Source organism: Vombatus ursinus, unplaced genomic scaffold, assembly GCF_900497805.2.
Source record: "Vombatus ursinus unplaced genomic scaffold, bare-nosed wombat genome assembly UNPS02014810.1, whole genome shotgun sequence".
NCBI lineage: Eukaryota > Metazoa > Chordata > Mammalia > Diprotodontia > Vombatidae > Vombatus > Vombatus ursinus.
Window position 1 is genome coordinate 49,131,713 of NW_020954588.1, and position 27,522 is coordinate 49,159,234.

Sequence of the window (27,522 nt, forward strand, 5' to 3'; positions counted from 1 at the left end):
TTCAAAAGGAAAAACTCATAAGAGAAAAAGGTAAACACTTAAAGAAAACCAGAGGCTTGCTCCATCCACAGATCCCATACACTGGCACTTCTTTATTTTAGATCAAATATGTCACATTCCATTGCTAAAAGGTCACCTGAGAAGTCTACTTCACGCTCACATACCCATTGTCACTGGTGGGTACGCTTGTGTGGCATGGGGGTTGACCCCAAATCTCTGTGAGGGTAAGTAAAAGCAGCAAGTCTGAGCACTAACCCTAGAAACCAAGGACTGCGCTGTGGTGTGACAGAATGTGGCTCTGTCAGCACCGCTCTGGTGGACTTCTGTCACAATGGGAGAGCCCAACATTGAGATATTGATCCACCGTGTCTGAACTTCATACAGAGCCCATCACCTCTTGCATTCTGGGAGAACAAGCAGAATGCCAAGATCTCCCAGGAAACGGATGCCATTCCCTTCCCATCTTGTCCCATGGTGCTCTGAGGCATTGTCTGAGGGCGAGGAGGAGGAAGAGAGAGCACCCAGTGGAGGAAGGTCCCTGTAAAGGCCCAATGACCTCATGAGAAGATCTCAAAAAGTCTGGAACCTCTCAGGGATAAAAGAGCAATACAGCTCAGCTTGCAGAATTCTCCAGTTTCTTGGTCTTCAAGAAGATATTTTGCATCGCTGAAATCCGATCTTTATCTTGAATATTGTAGACCTGGAACTAAAGAGAAGAGGAGGGTGAGAAAGAGGAGAGGCAAAGCTTCCTTGTGTGTGTGCACTTCCACTCAGACAGCGCTCGTGATATTTCTCATCCAAGCAAGAGGAATGCCCACTGTCCATTTGGACTACAGCTTCTGTGAGTCTGGGCGGCCACACTCTGGAGCCTGGTTACACTTGGCCAAGTTATAAGAGTGGAAAAATAAGCCCCAGGCCCCCAGGCTCTGTAGTGATTCCTAGTCATACCATGCTGCCATGCTCCAGGACCTGAAGGTTGTCTAATTTGTCAGTGGGGTGGTTGCACCATGAAGGCAGACCACAAGACTTCTCTGACTCGAGAATTGGTGTGTTCAAAAATTTCAGCCCCCCAACTAGTCTGGTGAGGAACCCACTAAACCCGGGTCCTGAATCTGCAGACATGGGTTTTCCCCAGCTCAGGCAGACCTGACAGAGCTTCCGCTCAGTTGGTGTGGCCTGCGAAAGCCCAAGGTCATGAACAGAACACAATGAGACACCTGAAGAGGATTTCCTTTGATTCAATTTAGCACATCTGTCTTGGGTGTCTGTTATGTGCCAGGCACTGAGCTAGACTCTGAAGGTGTAAAGGCGAAACAAAACAAACAACAAAGATGAAAGAAAAATTCCCTCTCTACTTGTGAGGGTCAGGAAGGGATGTGCAACAGGGACATAGAGGGCTTTTGGCAGCGGCAGAGAATTGGCAACAAAATGAGTGCCTTTCAGTTGGGACGTGGCTGGAAAAATTATGGGAAGGGGCATAAGCCAGTAGCACCTACCATGTGCCAGGCATGGTACGAAGCACTCTTTACAAATGTTATTTCACTTGGTCCTCAGAATAACCTTGTGTGGTAGATGCTATCATTATTCCCATTCTACAGTTGAGTAAACTGAAGAAAATACAGAACAAATCACTTTCCCAGGGTCACACAGCTAGTACGTGTCTGAGGTTGGGTTTGAACTTAATCTATCTAACGCCAAGCCCAGCACTCTGTGTACTGTGGCACCCCTAGCTGTCTCTGTCATGGGACGGGAACTTCATGGAATATCATCATGCCTTCATATGAAAAGACAAAAAGGACAGCTTCAGAGAATCCCGGAAAGACTTGTATGAACTCGTGCAGAGTGAAACAATAGCAATAAACGATAAAGACTGAAGAAGTCTGGTCAAAGCCATGACCCATCATGATTCCAAAGGATCAATGATGAAGCATCCAGCTCAAACACAGTGATGGACTGTGAAAGTGGACACGCTTTCAGAAATGTATTTATTTTGCTTGACCAGGCTAATTTATTCAAAGTAATCAGGTGACATGGGAGGTGGAGTCAGGAAGACCTTAAAGTGCCATATAAATGTGGGGCTAGCTGCAATTAATATTATTTACTTCAATAGGTTTTTTTCTAAATAGGGGAGAGACTTAAGGGACAGGGATTAAGAAGGTACAGCCAAAAAGAAAAGAAAAGATGAGGGCCATGGAAAGGGGTTTTTCATTGCACAGAAGAGAATAGAAGAAATTGCAGGAGGCAGAGACAGGCAGGCAGGGGCTTTGAAAGTCATGTGTTGAATTGGAAAAAGAGCAATACGTTGGAATAGAGATTCTGGGTTTCAAAGGCAATCTGCTTTTTACGTTCTGCTTCTATGCTAAAATGCTATTTTTTATGTTTTTAAGTTCAGAGGTTTGTTTTTAACTAAGGTAGCAGTGAAAAATATTTGGGGGAATGAGCATTTCAGAGAATTTTCAATTACTGAACACTAGTGTCATTAAACTTTATATAGAGATCTTCCTTGTCCCCCACTCCATCAACAAACACTTATTGAGGGCTTATTATGTGTCAGGGTATGGTGCTAAGAACTGGGAATAGAAAGAAAGTCAAGGCCAGTGGCCCTGCCCTCTGTGTTGGTGGGCACGGTGTAAGGTGCCTACCTTATCCAGGAGGACATCGAAATAGGCAGTATCCCAGTAGGTCTGGTTGTTGGCAGGCAGCTGCAGGAATGCCTTGATGCCATTGTCTATCCTCGGGGGGCTGGGGAACAGGTGGGTCACGTGGATCTTAAGGAACTGCTCCGGCTGGCTGGCAAACTTTTCGACTTGTTGGTACAGAGCGTTCAGGTCAAGACCGTGGCCTTGGAGCAGGTTGTGCTGGGGGAAGAGGAAGTGAGGAAGGTTTTTGGTGGCCAGACAGCAGAGCAGGATCACCAGCAGCCGGTACACGGAGCCCTCCAGGTCACTCCAGTCTTCTGGGGAAGGGAAGAGCTCGGTAGCCCAGAGCAGCACCATCTGTGTGAAGCAGAGCATCCACTCAGGGTCCAAAGCCAAGGGCAGGAGGTGAGCAGGGAAAGAAGCTGTAAGAGAGCGCTGGAAACCAATCCTGAATCCAGAACCCCCAGGACTGGCCTGTGGCGTGCATTCACTGCTCAGCTTGACTAGAGAGGAGAGGAAGGGAGGTCCCCTGGACTTTGGGGCTAGGCCACAGGGGTGAGGTTTTTATAGTGGAGCTTAACATTATGAGGTTCCTCATTCAACCTCCATGACACACTTTGCAGCCTCTCCCTTCTCTCCACAAGTGGCTGCCACCTGGTTCAAGCTCTCATCCCTTCTCGGCTGGATCACTGCACTAGCCTGCTCATTCATTCCTTTCCTCCTCACTCCAGTGCATCCTCTCCATAGCAGCTAAAGTGACATTTCCTAAAGCTCAGATCTAGTCATATCACTTTCTTACTCAATAAACCCCAATGGTTCCTATAAGAATAAATCATATAGGAATAATAATAATTCAAATAAGCTCTTCTTGCCTAAAGGATCAAATAGAAATTCCTCTATTTTGGCTTTCAAAGACCTTTATAATCTGATCCTCTTCTGTCTTTCCAGCCTTGTACTTTACTTCCCTCCATATACACTATGATCCAGCCTTCTTGCTATCTCTCTCAAATCCAGTTTCCCACCCCCAGGCCTTTAAACTGGCTGCCCCACGCCTGGAATGCTCTCCCTCCTGGCCTCTACTTCTTAGCGTCCCTAGATTCCTTCAAGACTCAGCTCCAAACTCACCTTTGGCCAAAGACCTTTCCAAACTCCCACTTGACCTTTAAAGCCCTTTATAACCTTGCCCACTAGGGATCTTTACAGCCTCAGCACACATCCTTCCCCTTCATACACACACCAGCACCACCAGGCTGGCTGCAACTTCACATCCATCACTCCATCTCCCATCTGCCATCTCCACCTTTGTCCTGGTTACTAGTCATGCATGGGCTGCACTCACCCTGGGAGTGTACTTATTAAGCGTTTACTATGTAGCCGGCATACAAAGAAAGGCAAAACTCAGTCCCTGCCCTCAACGATCTTCCAGTCTAATGGAGAGACAATATGCCAACAACTCGGTACATACAAGACCATTCGGTGACAATGGGGATAATCTCAGAGGAAAGGCCCTAGTAGCTGGGGGCGGGTGGATGGAGAGAGGTCTCCTGCAGAAGGTGGGCCTGGAGCTGTCTTGAAGGAAGCCAGGAAAAGCCCCTCATGAAAGCCCTCTTGCTTCAAGCCCCACCCTTCCTCTGGATCTTGTGTTTATTTGTATTGGTTCTCTCTACGCCATGTGGACTTGCACATTGTCTCCCCAAGAGAATGGAAGCTCTTTAAAGGCGTGAGCTGTCATACTTCTGCCTTTGTCTTCCAGCGTCTGGTACATAGTGTACGCTTAATAAATGGTTGTTGATTGATTATCGATCAATTGATCTTCCTATCATAAAATGAACTAGAGAGAGCCATTAGAGTTTTTACAAAGCTAGCCCTGATCTCTGCTCTAGCCCAGAACCACATTGTTCACAGGTCTAGAGTTGACAGGGGCCTCAGAGGAAGTGAAGAGGGAATTCAGGCATGCAGTCCATGCCTCAAGAGCACGTGATGACCCCAAGCACTGACCTTCAGGTGGTCAAATGTGAGGCCAGCCTTCTTGCCTCCCTCACGCCAGCTCTCATTGTTGACCCTATCTAAGATAGAGAGGCTGTCCAGACGGTAGCCTTGGAGGGAACCCACGATGCTGAGGAGTTTGGTGACGAGGTTGTCCGTGGAGATCCTAAAGACAAAGCAATATGGAAATCAACAAATAAACAAAATCCAAAGTGTTCCTGTAGTTGAGAATCTTGGGAAATGTCCAAGAAAAGGTCTCTGAAAATTCTATTTTATTTCCACCAATATCCTAAAGCACCTGGATATGGACATGAGGGCTCAAGCAGTTCACACAGAGAAATCAAACAGAAGACACTGGCCACACTAGATGAAAACAGTTAGATTAAGTCAGATAGTTGTCTTTTGTAGGAATGCCTGGCCAGGCTGTGATTTCAGAGGTAAAGTTTCCAAAATAATTTGATGTGACTTTAGAAAAAAAAAACTACATTCTGTTTTTAAAAGAGGGACACAGACAGCATGCATGGAAGAAGCCTTCGTAGGGACTATTTTTTGGAAGCCGGGAAAGAAAGGATGGGCACTTTCTGTTAACTTGTTGATAGAGGCAGCGAGAGGCCCAGATTCACAGAATCGCCTCACCACGTAAAGGATGGGCACTTTCTGTTAACTTGTTGATAGAGGCAGTGAGAGGCCCAGATTCACAGAATCGCCTCTGATACATATTCACCACGTAACCCCGGGCAAGTCACTCGATGTCTCCATGCCACAGCCAACTCCCCGAGACTGTGAGCTACAGTCAAGTTGAGGATTTGCATCAAGGAGAGAATTTCCAAATAAAGAGTTCCCTGTGACTGTGAAATCACAGCTATGCACAGAAAGTCATAATGATTCATAGCCAGCCCCCAGATGCATGCTAGTCCATTACATTACTCACATTTTTGCCCAACACTCTCTTGACAATTAACAAGGTACTGAGTAATGTACAGAGAACGATGAAGACTCACATTCCCATAAATTCAGCCCTAACCAGCTCTTGAGCTATAGTATCTCTGATACCGAACTGAATGTCTCAGAGACATCTGTTTATTGACTAAAACTAAATATGTCCTAAAGAGAACTTAAGATCTTTCCCCCAAACCCTCCCCTCTTCAAACTTCCCTGTTACTGTGGAGGGCACCACCAGCCTCCTAGGCCTGAAACATTGGTGTGTTCTCAACTCCTCCCTTACACTCACCCCACATATCCAACCAATCACCAAGTCTTCCCATTTCTACCTTCACATTATCTCCATTTGGAATGCTGCCCAGGCAACTAGCTCAGGCCCCAAGCACTTCTCACCCCTGCTACCGCGAATCTTCTGAATGGTCTGCCTGCCTCACCTCTCTCCTCATTCTCATGTATCCTCCACGCAACTGCCAAAGTGATTTTCCTAAATCCCAGATATGTCCATGGCAACCCCTCTTCCTACACAGTGAGCTCCAATGGTTCTCTCTTCCCTCTAGGATCAAATATTTACTCCTCTCTTAACATATAAAGCTCTTCACAACCTGGTCCCAATTTTTTCTTTGTATGTTCCATGCTTAGCACAATCCATGCAACATACAAGTGTGTTGACTGATTGATAAACTATAAACTCCTCTGCTCAGCTTTTAAAGCCTTTCATAGCCTGGCCCCAACCTATCATTCCTAAGTCATCATACCTTCCTCTCCTTCCTGCACTCTGAGATCCAGCCCTATGGACTCTTTCTCTCACACCTTGTACTCTATCTCAGTTCTCCACACCTTTGCCTATCCTATCCCTCATGCCTGAAATGCACTCCCTCCTCACTTCTGCCCCAGAAAGCCATATCTTTCTTCAAGATGCAGATCAAACCCCACCTTCTACATGATATTTTTCTTGTTCGATTCCCAATTCGTGCTGTCCTCTCTCTCAAACTTATTGTTCAGTCGTTTCAGTTGCGTCTGACTCTTTGTTACCCCATTTGAGATTTTCTTGGCAAAAACACTAGAGTGATTTGCCATTTTCTTTTCCAGCTCATGTTACAGATGAGGAAACTGAGGCAAACAGGGTTGAGTGCCTTGCCCAGGGTCACACAGCTAGTAAGTGTCTGAGTCCAGATTTGAACTCATGAAGATGAGTCTTCCTGATCCCAAGCCCAGTGTTCTATCCACTGCACCACCTAGTTGCCCATCTCTCGAACTACCTTGTTTTTAATTATTTTGTGTATATCATATTATTCATTTCATTTGCCCAAGGTCACACAACTAGTGACAAAGCAGGAATTTGTACTTAGGTTCTGTGACTGCGAGCTCATTCCTCTTTTTAGTGCACAGGTATTATTTCCAGATCCTTTAATGAGTCGTTGGATGGTGTGACTTAAATAATCTTCCAAGTCACTATTACTAAATCTCTGTCATTAACAAGGAAATCTCTGCCTACACACTGTCATTTCGTGAATGGCAGCCCATATATCTCTCAGATCTCATAGGCTGGGAGTTGGAAATGACCTTTGAGGTCATCTAGTCCCACCTTCTCCTCACATCTCCCTTCTGGTGTCAGGACAGTGGGTCTGCTCAACATCTCCCTTCAGCCACTGCCTGCAGTTCCCTGCCTCTCCTTAACCACCTAGAGGTGTTACTCATCAATGACGAGGGACCTGTTACTGGGAAGAACACCCACCGGGGGCCAGCTAACAGAGGAGCGTCTTGGCCATGGTGTCCCTTGGCGGAGGCTGAGAGCTCAGGGCTTACAGGGATGGGCAGACCTAAAAAGGCCTGGGAGTGAGAAAGGGGAAGACAGAATAGACATTTCTGACTTCCAGGAAAAAAGAAAAAGCTTTCGAGGAAGTTTTTCAAGGAAGAGGTGCCTGAAAACCCAACTCTGGTTGACCTTTCCCCTTCCCAAGGTGGCTCATTCCACCCTGGAGCACCACTAACAGCCAGGAAGGTTTGTCCTGACATCTGGCCTAATAGGCATCTTTTCAGTGACCGTCCAGAACCATCCAGCTTCTGCCAAGCATGGCAGTCCTTCCAATACTCTAAGACTCCTACCAATGCTCTCCATTCCCTCCACTTGAGTCTTCACCCTAAAGGACTCCAGTTCCTCCGATGCCCCTTCACATCAAAGGTCATTGAAACATGTCATATTTTTACTGTCTTTATCTCCATCTTATCAATGCCCTCCCTAAACTGTGAATCTCAGGCAATCACTCAATGAATCCACGGACATTTATGGAGCATCGGCTGTGTGCCAAACGAGTACTGTGCCCAGAACTGAGCAAAGTCCCCCAGATGGGCTCTGACAAGGGCAGAAGAGGACCTTGGGACTGTCACACCCTCAAGACTTGAAGCCAGACTTCCCTTAATGTAGCTTTGTCTAGATAACAGGGATGGGGAACCTGCAGCCCAAGGACACATGTGGCCTTCTAAATCCTTAAATGTGGCCTTTCCACTGAATCCATATTTATTTATTCAGTAAAATTTGGATTTGGTCAAAAGACTGAACTTAAGGATTTAGAAGGCCACATGTGGCCTTCAGGCTGCAGGTTCTCCACCCCTGTGACTTTAACGTGAAAAATAAAATGGGATGAATGGAGGCTTTTGTATTAATCTGCATCTTTCCCTAAGCAGATCTTGAATTCCAACCTGAAATTTGCCACTGGTTTACTCTGTGACCTTGGACAAGATAGATAACGCCCTTTATCTGGGCTTTCTCGTCTGGTGAGGAGAATATGGGATCTACCCCTCAGGGGTGTGGCCAGTTTAAGGAATATTTTTGAAGTGCTCTGAGAGCCTCAAATGAGAGTGGTCACATGAATCAAATGATAATTATGTTAATATCCTGGAATGGGACCTAATCATTGGGATCCCTTTAGAAGTCCAGCAGAGAAGCCCTAGATGTCCCCAGGTAAGGAAACTGCCCAGTGAATGAGGAGCCTTGCACAGATGCATCTTCTGTTGGTTAATGTGGTCTCTGATGGTCTTACTCTACCCCTCCAACAGCTTTGTAAGGAGCTAGCACTGGGGGCCACTATACCCTCTGACCACAGGCCTCAGTTCTATCTCAAATCTTTTGGCCAAGAAGTCCCAGATTGGACTGAACCTAAATGATCATTAGCACCCATGATAAGATGGCTGTTTCCATCAGGAAAATAAGGATAGATAACATTTATATAGAGATTTAAAGCTGCAAAGTACTTTACATCTATTATCTCATGAGATGCTCACAACAACCCCGGGAGAGAGGTGCTATTATCACCCTTATTTTACAGATGGGGAAACTGAGGCAGATAGAGGTTAAGTGACTTGCCCAGTTTCACACAGTTAGTAACTGAAGTCAGATTAGAACTCAAGTCTTTTTGACCTCAAGACCAGTACTCTACCCAGGACACCACCTGGCTACTTCAGGATGCATGTTAATAAGATGTAGAGCTTCCTGCTGCCTTCTTCTAGGATGTCTCCGTGCACTGGGAGACAGCGGAGGGGAGGGATAGAAAGATAGTAGAACTGCATGTACCGCCAATGATGGGAACTTGAGGGTATAAGATCGGCTCCTTGGCATTGAACTTTCTCCAAGCTGCCATCTGGGAACCCCCGGGCCAGGCGCTTCCTTTGAAGATGAAGAATTTTATGGTTCTTCTTCACCACAGGAATGATGTTGAACCTGATCATTCTCCAGCCACTGGACACCAGTAAGGACATGTGGAGATCTTCTTCCTTTAAATTGTCTGCATTCAGGGAGCCTGAAACAAGGACGGGCACCAGAAATGAACAATAGTGGCTAGCCTTAAATGCAAAGAATTCTCTTTCACACACACACACACACACACACACACAGATGTACACCCATTTTATTGATGCCCTTCACACATCATAGCCATTTCTATATATACTCTTCCATCCCCAAAACTTACCTTCCTTAAAACAAAGAAAAATAGTCCACAGAAACACAAGCAAAAGCAAGTTATAAAGTGGTTTCTGGCAATGTATGCAAGATTCTGTATCTGTAGCCCCCATCTTTCTTCTGAGAAGAAGCAGCCCTGTTTTACTTTCTATTCTCTGGGACCAGAAATTGTTTATTTGTTACAATACTCAGAATTTGGGTTCCTTTTTTCTTCCTCTAGTACTTTCTTTTCTTTTTTCTTTCTTTCCTTCTTCCTTTCTTCCTTCTCCCTCTCCCTTCCTTTATTTCTTCCTTCCTATTTCTCTCTTGCTTTCTCTCCCTTCCTCTCTTTCTTTCCTTTTCTTTCTCTTTTTTCTTTCTTTCCCACCTTGTCCAGTTTCGCCTCCATCCATCCCTTAGGCTCAGTCCTCTGCTACCTACTATAGTTATTCCCCTATTTTTTTTCCTCACAGGAAAGTTCATTTCTTTTTTAAAAATAGGTTTTATTGATATCTTTTGTTTCAACATTGTCTATATTTCCCCCTGCACCCCTTCCCTTCCTTCACAGAAACCTAACCCTTATAACAAAGATTTTTCTGGTTTGTTTTTTTTTAAGGAGTAGGAGGGGGAAAGTCAGAAAAACCAGTCAACACATCAAAACAAGATTGGGTGCAAAGGAGCTGGGGGAAGGCTCTTCTCATCTCTCTCCTTTGGGGCCCAACTTGGTCTTTAGGACTTTGTAACCTTGGATTTCACTTGTTTTGTGGCTGTTCTTTCCATTTCCACTGTTATAGCCATTATGCATATCGCTTTCCTGGTTCTTCTTTCTTCACTTTGCCTCAGTTCATATAAGTCTTTTCATGCTTTTCAGAACTCATAATGCTAATCATTTCTTACACCACAATAAATTCATGTATCACAAATTCGATTAACCTCTTTTCACCTGAAATCCAATTTTGTTCCAGTTCTGTGCTACCAGAAAAAAAAATGCTGCTATAAATATCTTAATGTACAAAGAGCCTTCCTTGAAGTCTTCTGAACTCCTTGAAATATATGCCTAGCAGTGGAATCTCTGAGTCAAAGAGTATGGACATTTGAGCTGCTTTATTTAAATGGTTCCCAAGTTGCTTTCCTGAATGGTTAGACCAATTCACAGCTCCACCAACAATGCATTAGTGTGCTCCTCTTTCCACAACCCCTCCAACAGTATTAGTTCCATCTTTTGTCATCTTTGTCAATATACTGAACATAAGGTGAAACTTTAGGGTTATTTTGATTTGCATTCTTTTATTATTAATGATTTGGGACATTCTTTCAGAAGGCTGCCAAGAGTTTTCCATTCTTTTGAGAACTGATGGTTCATCTCTTTTGGTCACTTTTCTATTAGGAGGATAGTTTATCTTTTCTTGATGAAACCAACCCTGACCCTATGGCAACCAGTCTTTGCCTCTAACTTTGTCTGGTTACCATCAATTCAGAGTGTCACATCATGGTATGAAGCTCTGGTAATTATCCATCGGGCCAAACTGATTAGTCTAACCAGAACCATCATGGTGTTCTCATGAGTTCACTGTAGGCAATATGTTGTTATTAGTAGGAAGCTATATGATCCTGTGAGGCTCTTACTCATGGAACACCACCACTATCTCAGAAGAATCAGCAAGGAAGGTCACCCAAAGAGGAATGGAGAAGTCCACAGTGGCCATAAGCTGGCTATGGAATATTTCCCACAATGAAAGAATCAATAAGTGAATGAATAAAGTAAAAAAAAATGAATGAATGATAAAGTATTTATTAAATACTTACTATGTGTCAGTCATTATGCTAAGCGGTGAGAATACAGATTAAAAAAAAAAAACAAATAGATATTCTATGCCTTCATGGAACTTACATTCTAATAGGGGAAGACAGAGCAGTGGCAACCAGGAAGGATATTTTGTTCTGATTTGGGTACAAGAAATCAATGAGAATTCATCAAGTTCTTACTTATGGACTTGGTACCAGGCACTGTATCAGGTTCTGGAGACACAAAGATAAAAATGAAACAGTTCTTGACCTCAAGGAGCTTCAATTCTATGTGAAAAATGACCTATAGGGAAACATTTGTGGCATAAATGAATGGATAAAGAGGTAGATCCATCACGGAAGGAGCATAAAGGATAACAGATTAATGGACTGAGGCCTCACTGGTACCCACAGATTATTGAAAGAACTTGAGGTAGGTTCCCAGATCATTGAGTAGACTTTTAATGGAGGTGTCATGGGAGGCAATAGACAAAGGATAAGATTTGTAGCAATGAAGGGAAAACCCAAATGGATGAGATTTCATTCAATTACAATAAACATTTATTAAGCACCTATTATGTTCCAGGACCTATGCTGGGTTCTGGGAATCATGAAACCACTGATGTATAAAAGTATGATCTGGATGGTAATTATTAACAGCCACGATGTCAGCCATGATGAAGATGGGTGTCAGTTTCTCCTTGGCCTCAAACCAAAGCCAACTTGTACAGTATTCTTTGCACAGTCTTTTTTGCCTTGTTTTTCTCTGAAGTTGAAACTTCCCAGAGTTCCTTTTTTAGGTGTTGTTTTTTCTGAACTCATTAGTTTACCTTTCTTGTCCTGTTAGTCACGGAATGTTCCCAAAGGAGCCTGGGTATCCTTCCTCCCAATTAATTAATGGATTTTTCTTCTGGTGGTGACTAAATGAAAACATTCTTCCTCTGTGTGTTGGCCTCAATCCCACCCCCACCCCTTTCAGGGAGAAGATTGCACATAGTAGGCACTTCATAAAGGTTTGTTCATTTGAGTTGGATGCATTCCAAAGAAACAGGGCAGATGGTTGTGCTTGGACACAGGAAGAAAGTAGACCCAAATACTAACAGATTATGTTGCTTTAGGGTGGAAACTTTTTCTGTTCTATGAATCCCCAGTGCCCAGTACAGAGTGCCTGGCACACTGTAGGTGTTTAACAAGTACTTGTTGATTGGCTGATGGATGCTTCCCAGATGAACCACTAGAAGGCACAAGTAAAGTTGCCCTTTCATATTTGAATCCCTGCCTCAGACACTTACTAGCTGTGTGAGCCTGGCAAAATGGTCTAACCTCTCTGAGTCTCAGTTTTCTCATTTGTGAAATAGAAATAATCATATCTTTCCTCTCACCTCACAGAGTTGTTGTGACAATCAAATGAGACGAGTTATGTAAAGGATGATATACATGTATAGTTGTTGATATTGTCATTAATTTAGAACCATTTGAATCTGTTGTTTCTCTTTCTCCTTCTCCCACCTTCTAGTACCTTCCCACTCACTCCCAAGTTACCTTGAATGTGTGTGTGTGTGTGTGTATGTGTGTGTGTGTGTGTAACCTGAGCCCCAAAGCCCATTGGAATGGGACTTTCTATTCATCGGTAGAGATCAATGCCCTGCACCCTGTGTGAAGGAGGAAGGAAAGAAGGAAGGAAGGAAGGAAGGAAGGAAGGATTTATTAAGCACCTTCTATGTGCCAGGCACTGAGATAAGCCCTTTTACAATTATCTCGTTTGGTCCTCACAACAACCCTATGTGACGAGTGTTGTTATTTTCACTTTGCTGCCGAGGAAAATGAGCAAGCTGAAGTTCAGTGACTGGCCCAGGGTCACATGGCCAGTACATGGCACAGGCAGCACTTCCCGGCTTCAGAGCCAGCTTCCTAACCACCAGTCTAGCACGCTGACTCCTATGATTGATGCCCAGATAAATAGAAAATTAATATGCTATTGTTAAATGTAACTAATCCTGGCTAAGGATGTAAGGTGCATCATCTGCCAGGCATTGGGGGAAATGTTCAGTAACATTCACAGAGATGGGTCTCCCAAATAATGCCTGTTTTTTTTTCCAGCACTCAGGTCTGCAGATTTATGTGAGTGAATGCTTGTTAATGATATCTTGAGCTTTTATAGCTCTTCAAGACTTACAAAGATTCTAGTCCACCTCCCAGCAGTCCTATAAGGTCTGTGCTGTTCTTATCACCTTTTGACAAGTTAGGAAACTGAGCCTCAGAGAGGTGACATCCAGGATCATATAGCGAGGCAAAGTCAGGGCCTCCTATGTCCCACACTTTTCTTATTACACCATGATGGTGCATGATGTTAGCCCCAAGCTCTCCCCAATCTGCTGCCACCCTATCCTTTGAAGTCATGCCATGTACCGCTCCCTTCTATGTACTAGATACTCCAGCCAAAGTCAACTATGTTCTCTCCTCTCTACATGTCCCCACACTTTCCAGCCTCCATTCGTGACTTACTCTTTTCCATAGTCCTAAAATGACGCCCTACTCCCGACTCCACCTGTTGGATACTGAGCCCTTCTTTAAAGCCTGACTCAGAGATTTCTTCTGTCAAGAATTCCTCTGTGATTCCCCACCAGGGAATCCCCACACTAAACCCTTCACCAAAACTGTAACTAAGTCAAGGTGACTAAGGGCTGTGCCTCAGGGACCCACAATTTAAGGAGCACAGAGAAGATCATTCCAAGGCACACTCTTTCCCCACCAATAGCCAAATCCTTTCTCCCTGCCTCCAGCCTCTGTCCTCAGCAGTGACCAGTTCAACAGCAGCAAAGAAAATTCAAGATGTTTTGAAGAATGATCCCCTAGCAGCCATGCCTTACTCAATACCTCTCCCTTTCCTTACATTGTCCTTTCTTTTCCCCAGGGAGTGGTCAATAGCTGTACCTCCAGTCTTAGTTCTCCCCCCAGTGCACATAGAGTGATGTACACAGCAGGCGCTTAATGCTAGATTGCACTAAATGGCGTCTGATGGCCCCTGCAGCCCTCTAGAGTCTGTGGTCCTACATAAAATGGAGTTGAATCCATTTGCCATTTTGCCCTGCTCACTCTCCTTTGTCTGATAGGTGTTGATGTTTTCCACTATCCACATCAACAGCTTTGCCAGGTTTCTGGGTGCACCATATTGGCCAGCTAATCACCGTGTTGCTCAGAAATACGTTTCCTTCCACTTCCCTTGAGAGTTTAAAATAATTGTCCAAGTTTTACAGCAGGATTGTAGGCAAACTGGGGCACTGTGAAATAGAAGGGAGTGCCCAGGCTGCTGCCCACAGGAGATGCCCTCAGGTTAGGCTCTTTGGCAGCAGCCTCAGGGGAGGGCGTCTGTTTGTACCAGGACTCCCACTTGGGTATTTGCAGCCACCAGATAATGGGAGGGGAGCTGGTAGATCCAAACAGTCTACACTTGGAGGGGCAGTAGCCACACTCTCAGTGTATGATTGTCCTATCTAGGTTCCAAATTAGATACACTAGATCACTCAGGGCCTGAGGGTTCAGATAAAAAATTCCTTTAATAAAAATATATGCATTAACCCCCAGGTAAAAGCAATCCACAAGGCATCAAAAGCAAATAAAAGTCCCTGGCAAGGAGATAATAGCAAGAGAGGTCTCAAGAGTTCCCCTCCACCTCCAAAAAGCCACATCCTCCACGCCCAAAGAGCTCATAGCTGGGTCCCAAATCATTGTACCTGGGGCACCTGCCCCCAGAGTCTTGGGCTGTACCAGCATAGGTTGGTGCTGTGGGAGTGTGGGGGGTGGCTCAAGGTTCCTCATGTCCAGTAGCACCCTGCAACAATTGCTCCTGTTCTATCATGGTAGGTGGATGTGGTGGTGGTGGGGATATTTAGAGGTACTCATGCCAGGTCAGCACTAATGTTCCAGGGTCCTCATGCAAGACGCACCCAAACTAGGTGAGGAACGCTATAGCCATGTGGTATAGTGAATTGGGGGCTGGGTTTGTTTTACAAACCTGTAAGAGCTCTCCAAATGTCAGCTAATATTACCGTACTGAGAGCCCACTTATAGCTAGCTGCCTACCTAAATTATTCTAGCTGAAACTCCCCTTCCTTTCCCATCCCTAGAGATGCCTGCTCAGGATGAGCACCTGGGCCAGTTGCACTAGGGTTTAATGGAGTCCTGGAGCATGAAGGGCTCATATTGTATGGGGGTGCATAGGGGACACCCCTGCATCCACTCCAAGCCCTGCGTGCCAGGTTCAGCAGGAACACCCCCTGCCCCAGAATGTGCTCCAGCCCCTCCCATTCTTGGTTTTCCACTCCAGCTGCTCCCCAGAAACCTAAGGCTGGATCCTGGCTCCTGATTTGGGCCTGTGGGAGGGGACACTGGCTTTCTGGGCCAGTGCAGTGTCAGCAAGCCTTCACACACCCAGCTTGGCACCTTTGCTGATCACGCAACCTTTGTTATTGGGATTTTGAGAGGAGACGGTGATTGGGATGGGGTAGAGGAGGGACTCTACCTAGGGCTAGAGATCTGAAGGGTCTTGAGGAAGAGTTCCAAGCAAGATTTGGGTGCCCAAATGTGACCCACGATGCTCTGGTTTCTGGGCCAGTTTCAGGCAATGAGCAAGAAAGTGCTATATATTTATAGTAAGGAGTTCTGCAATCCAGGAGACATTGGGGCTGGAGGAGGAGACAAACTAGTATAGAGGGCATTGCTTGAACCTAAGAGTTCAGAGACTTGGGTTAGATTCCCAGGTCCGCTTCTCACTTGCTGTGTGAATGTGAGTGAATCACTTCCCTTCCCTGGGCCCTAGTACCCTCATCTCCCAGGGCGACCTAATGAGTGCAAATCATGTTTCACCTTCACCTTCCATCTGGCCATTCAGTTGTCCATCCACCTACCCTCTAAATGTGCCACCACACATATATCTCCAACCCCCACCCCCACACACATTGACCCTCTTTGCCTGAGCACAGTAATCAGTCAATGGTGCCATTACTTATGGAAAGGGCGTATCATATATATCAACTCACCATCCCTCTGTCTCACTAGAACCAAACTCTCTTTCCTAGTCTTGGCTCCCTTTTTTATGCATTTTGTTTTTTATACATTATGTTCCCCAATATATTAGAAGGTAAGCTCCTTGAGGGCAGAAATTGTCTTGTTTGCTTATACTTGTACCCCCAGCAGTTAGCACTGTACCTGGCTCATGGTAAGCTCTTAGTAAATGCTGTCTCTTTCGTTCAATGAGCTAAGACCCACAAGGAAGGCTAATGATAACAAAAAAAAGAGATGTGGGTGTTTTAAAAGCTATATTTCAGGAAAGAGAAGGGCCAAAGATGGGACAGGGACTGAGCCTGGGGTGGATGAAAACTGCTGCTCCATTATTTTGCTTCTGTTTTATTTGCCAAGAATGACCTTTTGCCCCCAAAATGACCAAACTAAAATGGGTGACCAGGAGTTGATACCCAAAATAAGAGGCACTTAGATGTCCTTGATGAACCCAAGTCAGTTGATCCAGATGAATGAAGTCTTTGGTAACTGAAAGAACTGGCCGCTGTGATCACTCAGCCATTTCTAGTGATGTCTGAAAAATCATGGAAGAGGGGATAGGGACCATAAAAGGAGAGAACAGCAAATGTTATTGAGATTTCCCCAAAATGAAGAGTGTGGGGCCTTAGGCTAGTGGGCTTGACTTCTATTCTGAGAATATTCGAAAACACATCACTAAAGAGATGGTTCTTGAGCATCTAGAAAAGGAAGCAACGATTTTGTACAGGTGGCTGGGCTCCCTCAAGAACAAGTCCCTTAATTGCTCTCTGCTATGTCTAGGAACTGATGTAAAGTCCTACTGTGCTGGGTGCTAAGGATACAAAGTAAATATTCCCTGTCCTCAAGGAGCTTCCACTCAGTTGGTGGTGTGAAGGGAGGAAGAAATCTTCTTGCTGGAAACTAGTACACATGGCTTAATACGTACTCCTTGGTGGATTCTTCCTTCTCAAGGTAGTGGTTTCCTACTCACTGCAAATCATTAAGCAGAGGCTGGATGGTCACTTATTGAGTGTGATATAGAGGGATTTTTTTCTCACATCAAGTCAAGTCATAATTTATTAAGCATCTACTATGTACCAGACAATTGCACTAGAAGACCTTTCCTTCCTACTGTAAGATTCTGAGTCAACAATCTGATTTGGCTTCCCAAAAAGTTATCTTAAATAGGATGACCAGAATTCTAGTAGCCACAGTAAGGAAGATTGTACTCTACTATGCGCTCATCTGGCCAGCTCACACCTAGAGGACTGTGTCCTATTCTGAACAATACATTTTAAGAGGGTGCGACTCCAGAGAATGAGGACCAAGATAGCAGGGAGGGCTGAGGGAGAGCCTCAAAACTGTGTTATATGAGAAGCATCTGGAGGACCCTGGAAAAGAGTAGTCTTAGGAGAGGCACCTTAGATCTACCTTCAAATACCTGAAGGGTTTTCTTGTCAAAAAGAGCTTAGATAGATTCTATTCACTTCCAGAAAGTAGGAACTAGAGTCAATAGGTGGAAGTTTTATCATGAATATAGATTTTAGCTCAATACCAATTAAAATTTGAATGGACTATTTGTGAGAAGGTCAGCTTCCCATTACTGGAAATAGTCTCCAAAAGTCAAAGTAAATATGAGATAAGTCTAGAAGACTGCTAATGTCCCTTCTGATGATAAAATTCCATGAAATGGGGAGGCAGAAAGGGCAAAATGAAATTCTCTGCCTCCACACTGCTGACTCCTTTAATTACTGCATTTCAGCCCCAAGGACGCACCTCCTGTCCTCAGGCTGATCCATCCGCCCAATATCTGGAAACACCTCAGGTATTTCATGTGTGTCTGCTTCTGGTGTGTAAAGAGCTGGAGATGTTTCTGATAGAGACAGAAGGTGGAGCCGAGTGAAGGCAGTGGGTGTATCCTGGATAGCAAAAAGCCAACCAGGGGAATAAATGGTTGGTTACTCTTAAGGGAAACCGAGGAGGGACTTTGTTGGTCCCAGTGAATGTTCCACCCTGTGCCTAGAATGCTCTCCTCCCTTCCCTTGTGCCTCTTAGAATCCCTAGCTCTCTTCAGAACCCAGACCAGGTGCCACCTCCTACAGGAAGCCTCTTCTGATTCCATTAGTTGTTAATGTTCTCTCTCCCCTCAAGTTATCATATATGGGGCTTGCCTGGCCATATGCAGATAAGTGAGGGTAGTAGGATGTCTTATACCTAGTCAGCACTTAATAAGGGTTTGTGGAATGAGTGAATTGGCATATTCATCATAATCCATCTGGGGTGATCTTTGAGGGGAAAGACCCAATTTTGTTTTCTCCTTGTATCTTCAGCTACCACCTATCACATAGTTACTTGATAAATGCTTATTGGATTGGATGGCAAATTCCAAATGAAGAGAAATGCAGGGAAGAGGGACATTTTGACCATTTTGAAATCTATTTCCTTGCTATCAGAGAGGGAAGTGGAGACAAAAAAAAGAGCTGGAAGCTGGTTTTATTTATACAGATTTTTGTTTGGGGGAGGGTCTGAATCTGTAATGTCATTTGTATAGGTGACTCTAGTCGTGTCTAACAAGATGAAAATATCCAGTTGTATAGGTAAGCCCTTCACTGTTACAGATTGGCATTCAGGGAAAACAGACTAGAATAGCCATCAGCAAGCCCTTCTCATTGTATTTCTCCTGACCATACCCTGAGGGGTGGCTGGGCAGTGGGTGGCCCTTCCCCCATTCCTTCCTTTCACTTGATTTCTGGGTAGCCCAAATCTATGGGATGATTGGGTGGAAGGAGTCCAGGAGGACTTCATTTGTCTCCTCTGTCTCTTCCCATCCTCCATCCATAGGGCAAATGGAGGGAAGAGATGAGCTTGGATGACTTGGAGAAATCAAACATCCTTCTGGTGAGATGGAAGACCACTGGGCCTTCCCATCTGCCCTACTGCTCCACCCTTCATATCCCTGGGCCTTGAGATCTGCTCCACCATTTTTAGACATACAGCCCTTTCTGTCTGCCCTCCACTTGAACTCTTAGCTGTTCTGCCCCTCCCCCACCCTTTGCTGTGTGAGTTCCTTAGCATCAGACACTGTCTCGCTCTTTCTCCTTGGATCTCCAGCAAACATAGCAAAGTGGCAGACAACCATTAAGTGTTTAATAAATGCTTTGTCATTTCTTAATTGGCCATTCTTCTGCAACTTAGCATCTCAGAGAGTTGCCTGAAGTTTGAGAGGTTAAGTGACTCATTAAGGATGACCCAGCCAGGATGTCTTAGAAACAGCACTTGAGCCAGGTTTTCCTGACCCCAAGCCAGCCCTTTATCCACTGAACAGTACGAAAAAACAAATCACATTTCTACAGCACTTTAAGATCTAGGGAGACCTTCTGCTTACAGCAATAGTACCATGTAGTATTGTACCCATTTTGTAGATAAAGAAACTGAGGTTCCATGTGTTTTAGGGCTCACTTATGGTCTTGCAGCTAATGTGTTGGAGCCAGGTCTCCTGACTTCAAATCCTGGCCTTGTTCTAAAGAAAGCTCTGCTTTACTCATTTACTATCTCACCCCAAACCCTTTCCATATTGAGGGTCATCATTCCCACACACAAACTTGTGAGTGGCCTAGGTACGGAATATTATCTCACAATGAGGGGAAAAGCGGAATTTGGAAGAAAGTAAAGAGATATCCTTGCTGTCTCCATTTCCAAATTTTAGATGGTGCCAGGGAAAGCTCCAAGATTCCCAGCTCCAAAGAAGCAACATTTAGAGATACTTGAATTCCAAGTCATTTTCCTTGTCTAAAAGATGAAAATATCTTCCAAACACATCCTGGGCACAAGGACACAAAAAGACCATAGATAGGAGCCAGAAGGGGACTCATCCATTCGCTTTTTCATTCACTTATTGGCTGCCAGTGAGTCCAAACTCCTCAGTTTGGAGATGAAGACACCAAAGTCCAAAGTTAACCCAAGGTCATAGATGCAGCAAACATCATGGGGTCACTCAAAGCTGGCTCCTTTCACTCTAGGGTCCCCCCACCTTTTGGAAGGCAGCAAAGCTACCTGAACTTCTTTCTTCCCACAAAGCTGACCCCACTGGTCTGAGCAAGAGATCTATGCTCATCTCTGCTCCTACAACAAAAGTGTTAGTGAGAAGAACCTTGGAAGCTTTAGCTCTGAATTCCTCCCAGTGTGTTTTAAGCTGTGTGGCTTTGGGCAGGTCACCGGACTTCTCAGAAGCTCAGTTACCTTATAGTAGCTAACACTTAGGTCACATTTTAAGATTCGCAAAGCACTTTACATGTGTCACCTCATTTGACCCTTACCATAACCCTGGAGAGTATATACTATTATTATCCCCATTTTACAGATGAGGAAACTGGGGCTGAGGCAGGTTAAGTGTCTCCCCCAGAGTGATACAGCTAGTAAGTGTCTGAGACAGGATTTGAACCTAGGTCTCCCTGACTCTGGGTCCAGTGCACTACCCACTGGGCAACCTAGATTAACTGTCTTTACTGAGTTTCTTCTACTTGTGGTACCTACTTACTTGCCTCAAGGGGTTTCAGTGAAGAAACTCCTTGTCACCCTTAAAACATTATAGAAATAGGAGTTTTCTTCATTACCTATTGTTCATTCATTCATTCATTCATTCATTCATTCATTCATTCATTCCTCTTGACATCTCATGTTCTGGAGTGGAGATGGGGGCACCCGTAGAGAACGTCACATCACTAGAGATGATCTGAAATTTGGAATTTTCACTAGCAAAAAGCCTTACTCAGAGTTGGAACAGTCAATACTTCTTAGTCATCTGGGGAATGTCTTGTGGAACCCACATCCCAACAAGTTCAAGAACAGAGCAGAAAGAGTGCTAGGCCCAGCAGGATCAGTCCATCACCAGGAGCGCGCAGAGACATTGCACAAAGGTGGGGTGCATCACACACAAAGCTCTTGCCTCGACATTGATACTGGTAAAGATGCCAGGATAAGCAGAAAGGGACAGAGACATCTGCAGGTTAGGATCTCCTACACACCCAACTGGTCTCTGAATCTTCGAATCTGTTTCCTCCTTTCCATTTCTTCCACCACGGCCCCTTCCCAAGAGTATAGTTCTCCTCCCCTGGATGAGTGTCCAGCCACAATTTTCTACACACAGCTGATAGTTTAACCTTCCAAGAGCATAGGTCTGGCTATGCCATCCCCCATTTAAGAATCTTCATGGCTCCTCATTGTCCAACAAACTCGACCTAGTTCAGTAAACATGTATAAAATGCCTCTGGTGTTCTAAGTGGCAGCAATGGATAGAGTGGCAGGCCTGGAGTCAGGAAGACTCCTCTTCCTAAGTTCAAATCTGGCTTCAGACACTTCCCGATGTGTGGCACTGGGCAAGTCACTTCATCAATTGCCTCAGTTTCCACAACTGTAAAATGAACTGGAGAAGGAAATGGCAAACCCACTCCAGTATTTTTGCCAAGAAAACCCCAAATGGGGTCATGAAGAGTTGGACATGACCAAAATGACTTAACAAAACAGTGGTGTTCTAGGCTGTGCTAGGGCTCATAGCTGGCATTTGCAATTGTACTGGAAGATTTACAAAGCACTTCGTAGACATCATCTCATATAAGCATCATAAGAACCCTGTGAAGAAAGCGTCATTTTTAATATCTCCTGTTTACAGATGAAGAAACTGATCAGAGAAGTTAAATGACCTTCCCGTGGTCACACAGCTAGTAAATGGCACAGACAGAATTTGCAGGTTGTCCTGCGTCCAAGCTCAGCCCCTGCCCTGGAGGAGCTCACAGTCTAGAGAGTGGACTACATCCAACAAAGTCCAGGCTTTTTTATCTGGCATTCACGACCCTCCATAACTTGGCAGTATCTGCCACTCACTCCTTACACATAGCCAACACTCCAGAAAAAGTGGCTAACTTTCTTCTCTGAATTTGTCCTGTCCTCTTCACTCTCTTGCTTCAGAGCCTAAGCTAATGGATGGTCTTCAAAAGCTACAATGGTCCAAGAATGAATCACCAGTAGCCAATCCAGGCCCAAGCCTCCACCTATCTCAAAGATTCGGACTGGCTAGTAAGTCATAGATGGGCTGCTATCAATGTCAATGGAGCGAGGACAATGAAGTCAAAGGTTATGAGCCCAGATTTAGAGCTGGAAGGAACAATGCTAATAACCTAACCCAACTTCTTCATTCTAAGGTAAGGAAACTGAGGCCCAGACAGATCAAGAGACTTGCCCTAGACATACATCCAGTGAGTCCTGGAAGCACTGAAATCAATGTCATGGGCCAATACCATCATCTAATGGAGGCATAATGGATAGAGCACCGGACTTGGAACCAGGAAGACTTGAGTTCAAATCTTGCCTTAGACATTTACTAGATATGTGACCTTGGGCAAGTCACTTAACCTCTATTTGCCTCAATTTTCTGTAAAATGGGGATAATTCCAGCACCTACCTTACAGGGTGGTTATGAGAATCAAATGAGATAATGTCTGTACAGTGCTTCTTAAACCTTAAAGTTTCATATCAATGTGAGCTATTATCTTACAGAACAGTATCATGGATTAGTTCAGCTTTGATTGCTGTCTATGTGATATGTCATATCCATCAGGCAGTTGGCAAGGATTTAAAGTACCTTCAATAATAACAATAATAATAATGATAGCAACTAGCATAGATATAGCACTTTAAAGTTTGCAAAGAGCTTTCCCAATATTGTATCATTTGATCCTTGCAATCAGGCTGGGAAATATTAGCTATTATTATCCCCATTTTACAGTTGAGGAAACTGAAGCTGAGAGGTTAAGTGACTTGCCCAAGATCTCACAGTTAGTGTCCCAGACAGGATTTGAACTCGATTCTTCCTGCCTCCAACTTTGTTATTCCATCCAGCGAGCCATTCTAGTTGCCCAGGATACACACACACACACACACACACACACACACACACACACACACACACACACACACAAACTGAGCCCTCTCCTATCTCAGTCTGCTTCCATTTTTCTGGGCCTCAGTTATGCCATCTGTGCAATGAGGGTGTTGAACCAGATGGTATCTAACATCATATTTGAGCTCTGGATTTGTGACTTTGTGACTAAAGTCTAAGCACCAAAGCCCATCTCCTTTCCCAGCAGCTTCGGCACAGAGAGGCAGGAAAGGGGCAGGGGCTGGCTAGGTTCCAAGGCTTCTCCCAGATACCACCTGCCTCTCACACAAGACATCAGACTTGTTGTTCCGGTCCCTGGGAGGTAAGCAGGGGGCTGGCCTGGAGCCCTGAGAGGTAGGCTGCCTTGACTTTTAAGGAAGGCTTCAGAATACTATGCTTGGAATTTCACCCTTGAGCTTCATGTGGTCACCTGGGACAGGTGGGCATAGACCAGACCTCCCTTCATCTCCTTGGAGCCAAGGCTTTTTTTGTTCGTTTGTTTGTTTGTTTGATGAGTCAAGGGTGAGAGGGCTGAGATAAGGATGCTTTGGGCTTTCAAGACAAGAGGAGGAGACCAGAGAACTTTTGTTTTTAAGGAGAGGCCATGGTAGGGGGGAGGGTAGTGGAAAGATCACTAGGCCTGGAGTTAGGACAGATGTGAGTATGAATCTCACCCCATTCAGAGGGTAAGGACCTGGGCTCAGATGTCAGCCTGGCTACTACCTGCTACCTGGGCGACTCTGAGCCAGTCACCTTTGTGTGCCTCAGTTACATCTTCAGTAAGATAGAATACCCAGAGCAGCTTCCTCACAGGGCCTGGCCCATAGTAAGCAGCACCTAACAAATAATTGTTGATCCCCTCACTGTGGTTGTTGTGAAGCTCCAGGGAGATAGTGTCTGGAGAGGCAATATAAATGTTAGCCCTCATTATTCCTTCGAGCTCTGTCAACAGCCCATATGGCTAAGCAAGACAGAAGGTAAAGTCCTCCCTCACCTCCCCCCCAACACACTCTCTCCTTGGCAACACATGGCAGCCAATCGTACCAGTAAGCAGGGGAGCTTTCCAATCAAGTCAATGGAATGAGCTGGCCATCAAGGAAGGGAGTTCAGGACTTTGGTGATTCATAAAAATTCATGGTGATTTGTACGTTAGCTTTCAGCGGACAAATAGTGACAAATCAGCAGGGCTGTTTTTCCTGACTGTGCAGATTTGTGGTTTGGTTGCATATAGAGCAACAAAGAGAAAAGAAGAGAGAAATGGATCCTCGAAGAGATTCCTCAGGATGTGGTTGAGAGCTTGGAATCATCCCCAACAAGACCCACGAGCCCTCTGGGGACCCCTAGTGATATGGAGATTGGTGTTCCATCATTGCCACTAGACTGAAGGTCTGCTTTGCTCAAATTGTCTTTTCCCAATGTGAAAGAGAAATACAATTCCTCTTTCAAACCATGTACCTCCCCCTTCCCCCTTTCCCCCTTCTTTTCTAACCCTGACTGGTCGGACAGTGTTTTCCCAGACTGTATTCCTCTCCTCCAACGTTCTTAACCTGTTACCATTTTATTTGGCAGTGTCTGGTGAAACCTATGAACCCCTTCTCAGAATCATGCTTTTCAATGCACAAAATAAAACAAATAAGATTACAAAGAAAACCAATCATAGTGAAATAATTATCAAAAATAATTAAACAAGTTCATGGAAGGAAAAGGAAAGGGAATAGGCATTTATATAACACCTACAATGTGCCAGGCACTGTTCTAGGCACTTTACAAATAGTATCTCATTTGATTCTCACCACAACCCTGTGAGGTAGGTATTATTATTATCCTTATTTTACAGTTGAGGATACTGAGGCAAACAGAGGTGCAGTGACTTGGCCAGGGTCACACAGCTAGTAAGTATCTAAGGCCAGATTTGAACTCAATCTTCTTGACTCTAGGCCCCCAGAGTAAGAGCCCTGCCCTAGGGCTAGAATCACTGTTAGTCCTCGACTTTTCTTACTGGTTTCATGAAATATCTCAGAGAGGCAGAGACTACAGATGCTTATACGTTCTCACGAAGAGCTCAGTGGGGTTGCAAAGGAGAGAAGGAAGGTGTTAGAAGAAATGGCCAACAAAAATAAAAGGCAATTAAAATAACAAAAATTTGTTTCTTAGGGCCTTGAATGACGACATCTCTCCTTCACGACCCTGCATCCCCCCCTCACTTAGGGTCCTACTCAGATCCCCAATTACAGGTTCTGGTGCGTGGCATTGCTTCCCGTGACCCTTCTTTCTTAAGGCCAAAACCAAAGACACTGAACCACTGCCAGGTTACTCTGACACTTGGGAAGATCTGTGATTTTGCCTGCCTGGGACTCCCTCCCACAACGGTGGTCAGAATCCCAGGCTGCCTCCCCGTTAGACCTTGAGAATCCTTCCTAAAGAGTGTGTCCCAGAGACTAGAATCAAATGAGATCATGTCTGTAAGGCCCTTTATAAACGCTAATAAATGGATGTATAAAGGTCAATAGTAATATTATTATTAATGTATTTTATGATTGTTTCTACATTCATCATTTGTCTTTGTGTCTGCACGGCACACAGTAAGACTTCAAAAATGCCTGTCAGTCACTGTCACACTATGGTTGGCCCCAAAGTCCACAATGCGAAGAAGCAAAAACCCAGAATGCCAGAGTTGGAAGAGACCTCAGAGGCCATTTTGTGCAGACTATAAAACTCAGCAAGAATGTTCTCCCCACCATTCCCAGCAATTGGTCAAACAGCCTTCTCAATGCCTGCTGAGGATAGGAAGCCCCCCTCCTTTCGGGTAGCCCTCCCTGTTAGAGAGGCTCTCCCCAAGTCCTCTGCCTCCCTTCCAGCATCAGTGACTTGGCACTCACATTAGATCGAGATGCAGCCCCACACCTCAGAGCAGAAGTAAATGAATGTCTGAATGGAGTAATGCTCTGCCTGCTTGAAGGCGGCTTCATTGCTATGGCTATAGGTTGCCCCCTCAATGCCTCTCTTATCAACAGATGGCCTTTCCCGGGGCTAGTTCCCTGAAAAAATAATGCTGCCAGTGACAGAGTCTCATTGTGTGGGCTGCCTGGCAGGTCAACTTGGTCTGAGTCCCAACAGCCCTTAGTTTGAAAAGATGCAGGCACCAGGAACACTCAGGTAATGAAGGATGGTGAGAAGAACCCCAAAGTTTGGAGTCAAAGGAACTGGGTTCACATCGCAACTCTGATACTTGCCATGTGACCTAGGCTAGCTACCTTTCTTCTCTCTGAATCTCAAGTTCATGATCCCTAAAAAGAGAAAAAGACTGGACCAGCTGTCCTCCAAATTGCCTTCCAGCTCTAGGATTAGGGTCCTATGGAAATGTCAAAGAAATTCACCCCAGATTTCTGTGCGCGCAAGTGCACACACACACACACACACACACACACACACACACACACACTACCTGGCATGATGAGACAGTGGTGCTTGCAGTAGACAATGGCAGCCACAAGAAGGTCCTTCAACCGCCTGAGGACTTTGCTGGGCAGGATGTATCCTTGGCATTCAGTGCTCTCAGATGGGCTGAAGACATCCTCAGTCATCCACCTCTCTAAGCTAGCTGTATCCCGAGGAACCCCCAGAGTGTAGGAAGCTGGGCTGGGAAGGTTTTCCTGGATCCTTCTTCCCTCAAGCTGACCATCTATGGTCTCTTGGGCCAAAAGAGTGTCAGAATCCACCCACAGGGGCACTTCCATAGTCAGGTCATCCTCAGAGGTACGAAGGGCAAATTGGAAGGCTTCCAGGTCCCTGGAGTAATCCACCCGAAACCTGGAGTCCAGCTCCTGGACCCTGTCAAGTATGGTCAGTAGGACATTCTCAGCCCTCTGGTAGTCCTGGATCTTGGGTATCTCCCGGGACTGGATAGCTTGGAGGCAATGATGCCACAGGGAGATCTTCACTGCCATGGCGGCAGAGACACAGCCAACACAGCTCTCCTCTAGTGATGGGTCAGAGGCCAGCTGGAGCTAGGCGTCTGTACTGTGCTCTCTCGGGGCAGAGCCTGAATGCACCTGGGAGGGAAAAGTTCGCAAGAACCAGGATGAGGAGCAGGTACAATGGGGCGGAGCCCCCACCAGCCAGCCAGCCAAGAGAAATACCAGGGAGACAACAAGCGCCAGTGTTTCCCTATTAAATACTTGAACCAGGGCCAAGGCAGCACCTTTGAAGGGAATTGTCGTGTCAGGTAACTCACAATTAGAGGTATGGATGGCAGGTGGGCT

The 27,522-nt window shown here is 45.2% G+C and overlaps 1 protein-coding gene across 2 annotated transcripts; it reads right to left on the minus strand.

Moving 5' to 3' along the window:
• Positions 1-66: 66 nt before the first annotated feature.
• Positions 67-27,368, minus strand: MAB21L4 (mab-21 like 4). Of its 2 annotated transcripts, none has more exons than XM_027875955.1 (5): positions 26,706-27,368; positions 9,139-9,364; positions 4,638-4,791; positions 2,643-2,858; positions 67-706 (listed from the first exon to the last, which is right to left on the minus strand). In XM_027875955.1, the coding sequence occupies exons 1-5, from the start codon at positions 27,205-27,207 to the stop codon at positions 614-616; spliced, it is 1,191 nt and encodes a 396-aa protein (XP_027731756.1). In that variant the 5' UTR covers positions 27,208-27,368; the 3' UTR covers positions 67-613. The 2 variants fall into 2 exon arrangements, with proteins under 2 accessions (XP_027731756.1, XP_027731755.1); XM_027875954.1 differs by having other exon boundaries at positions 2,643-2,996; positions 26,706-27,367.
• Between the last annotated feature and the right edge of the window lie 154 nt (positions 27,369-27,522).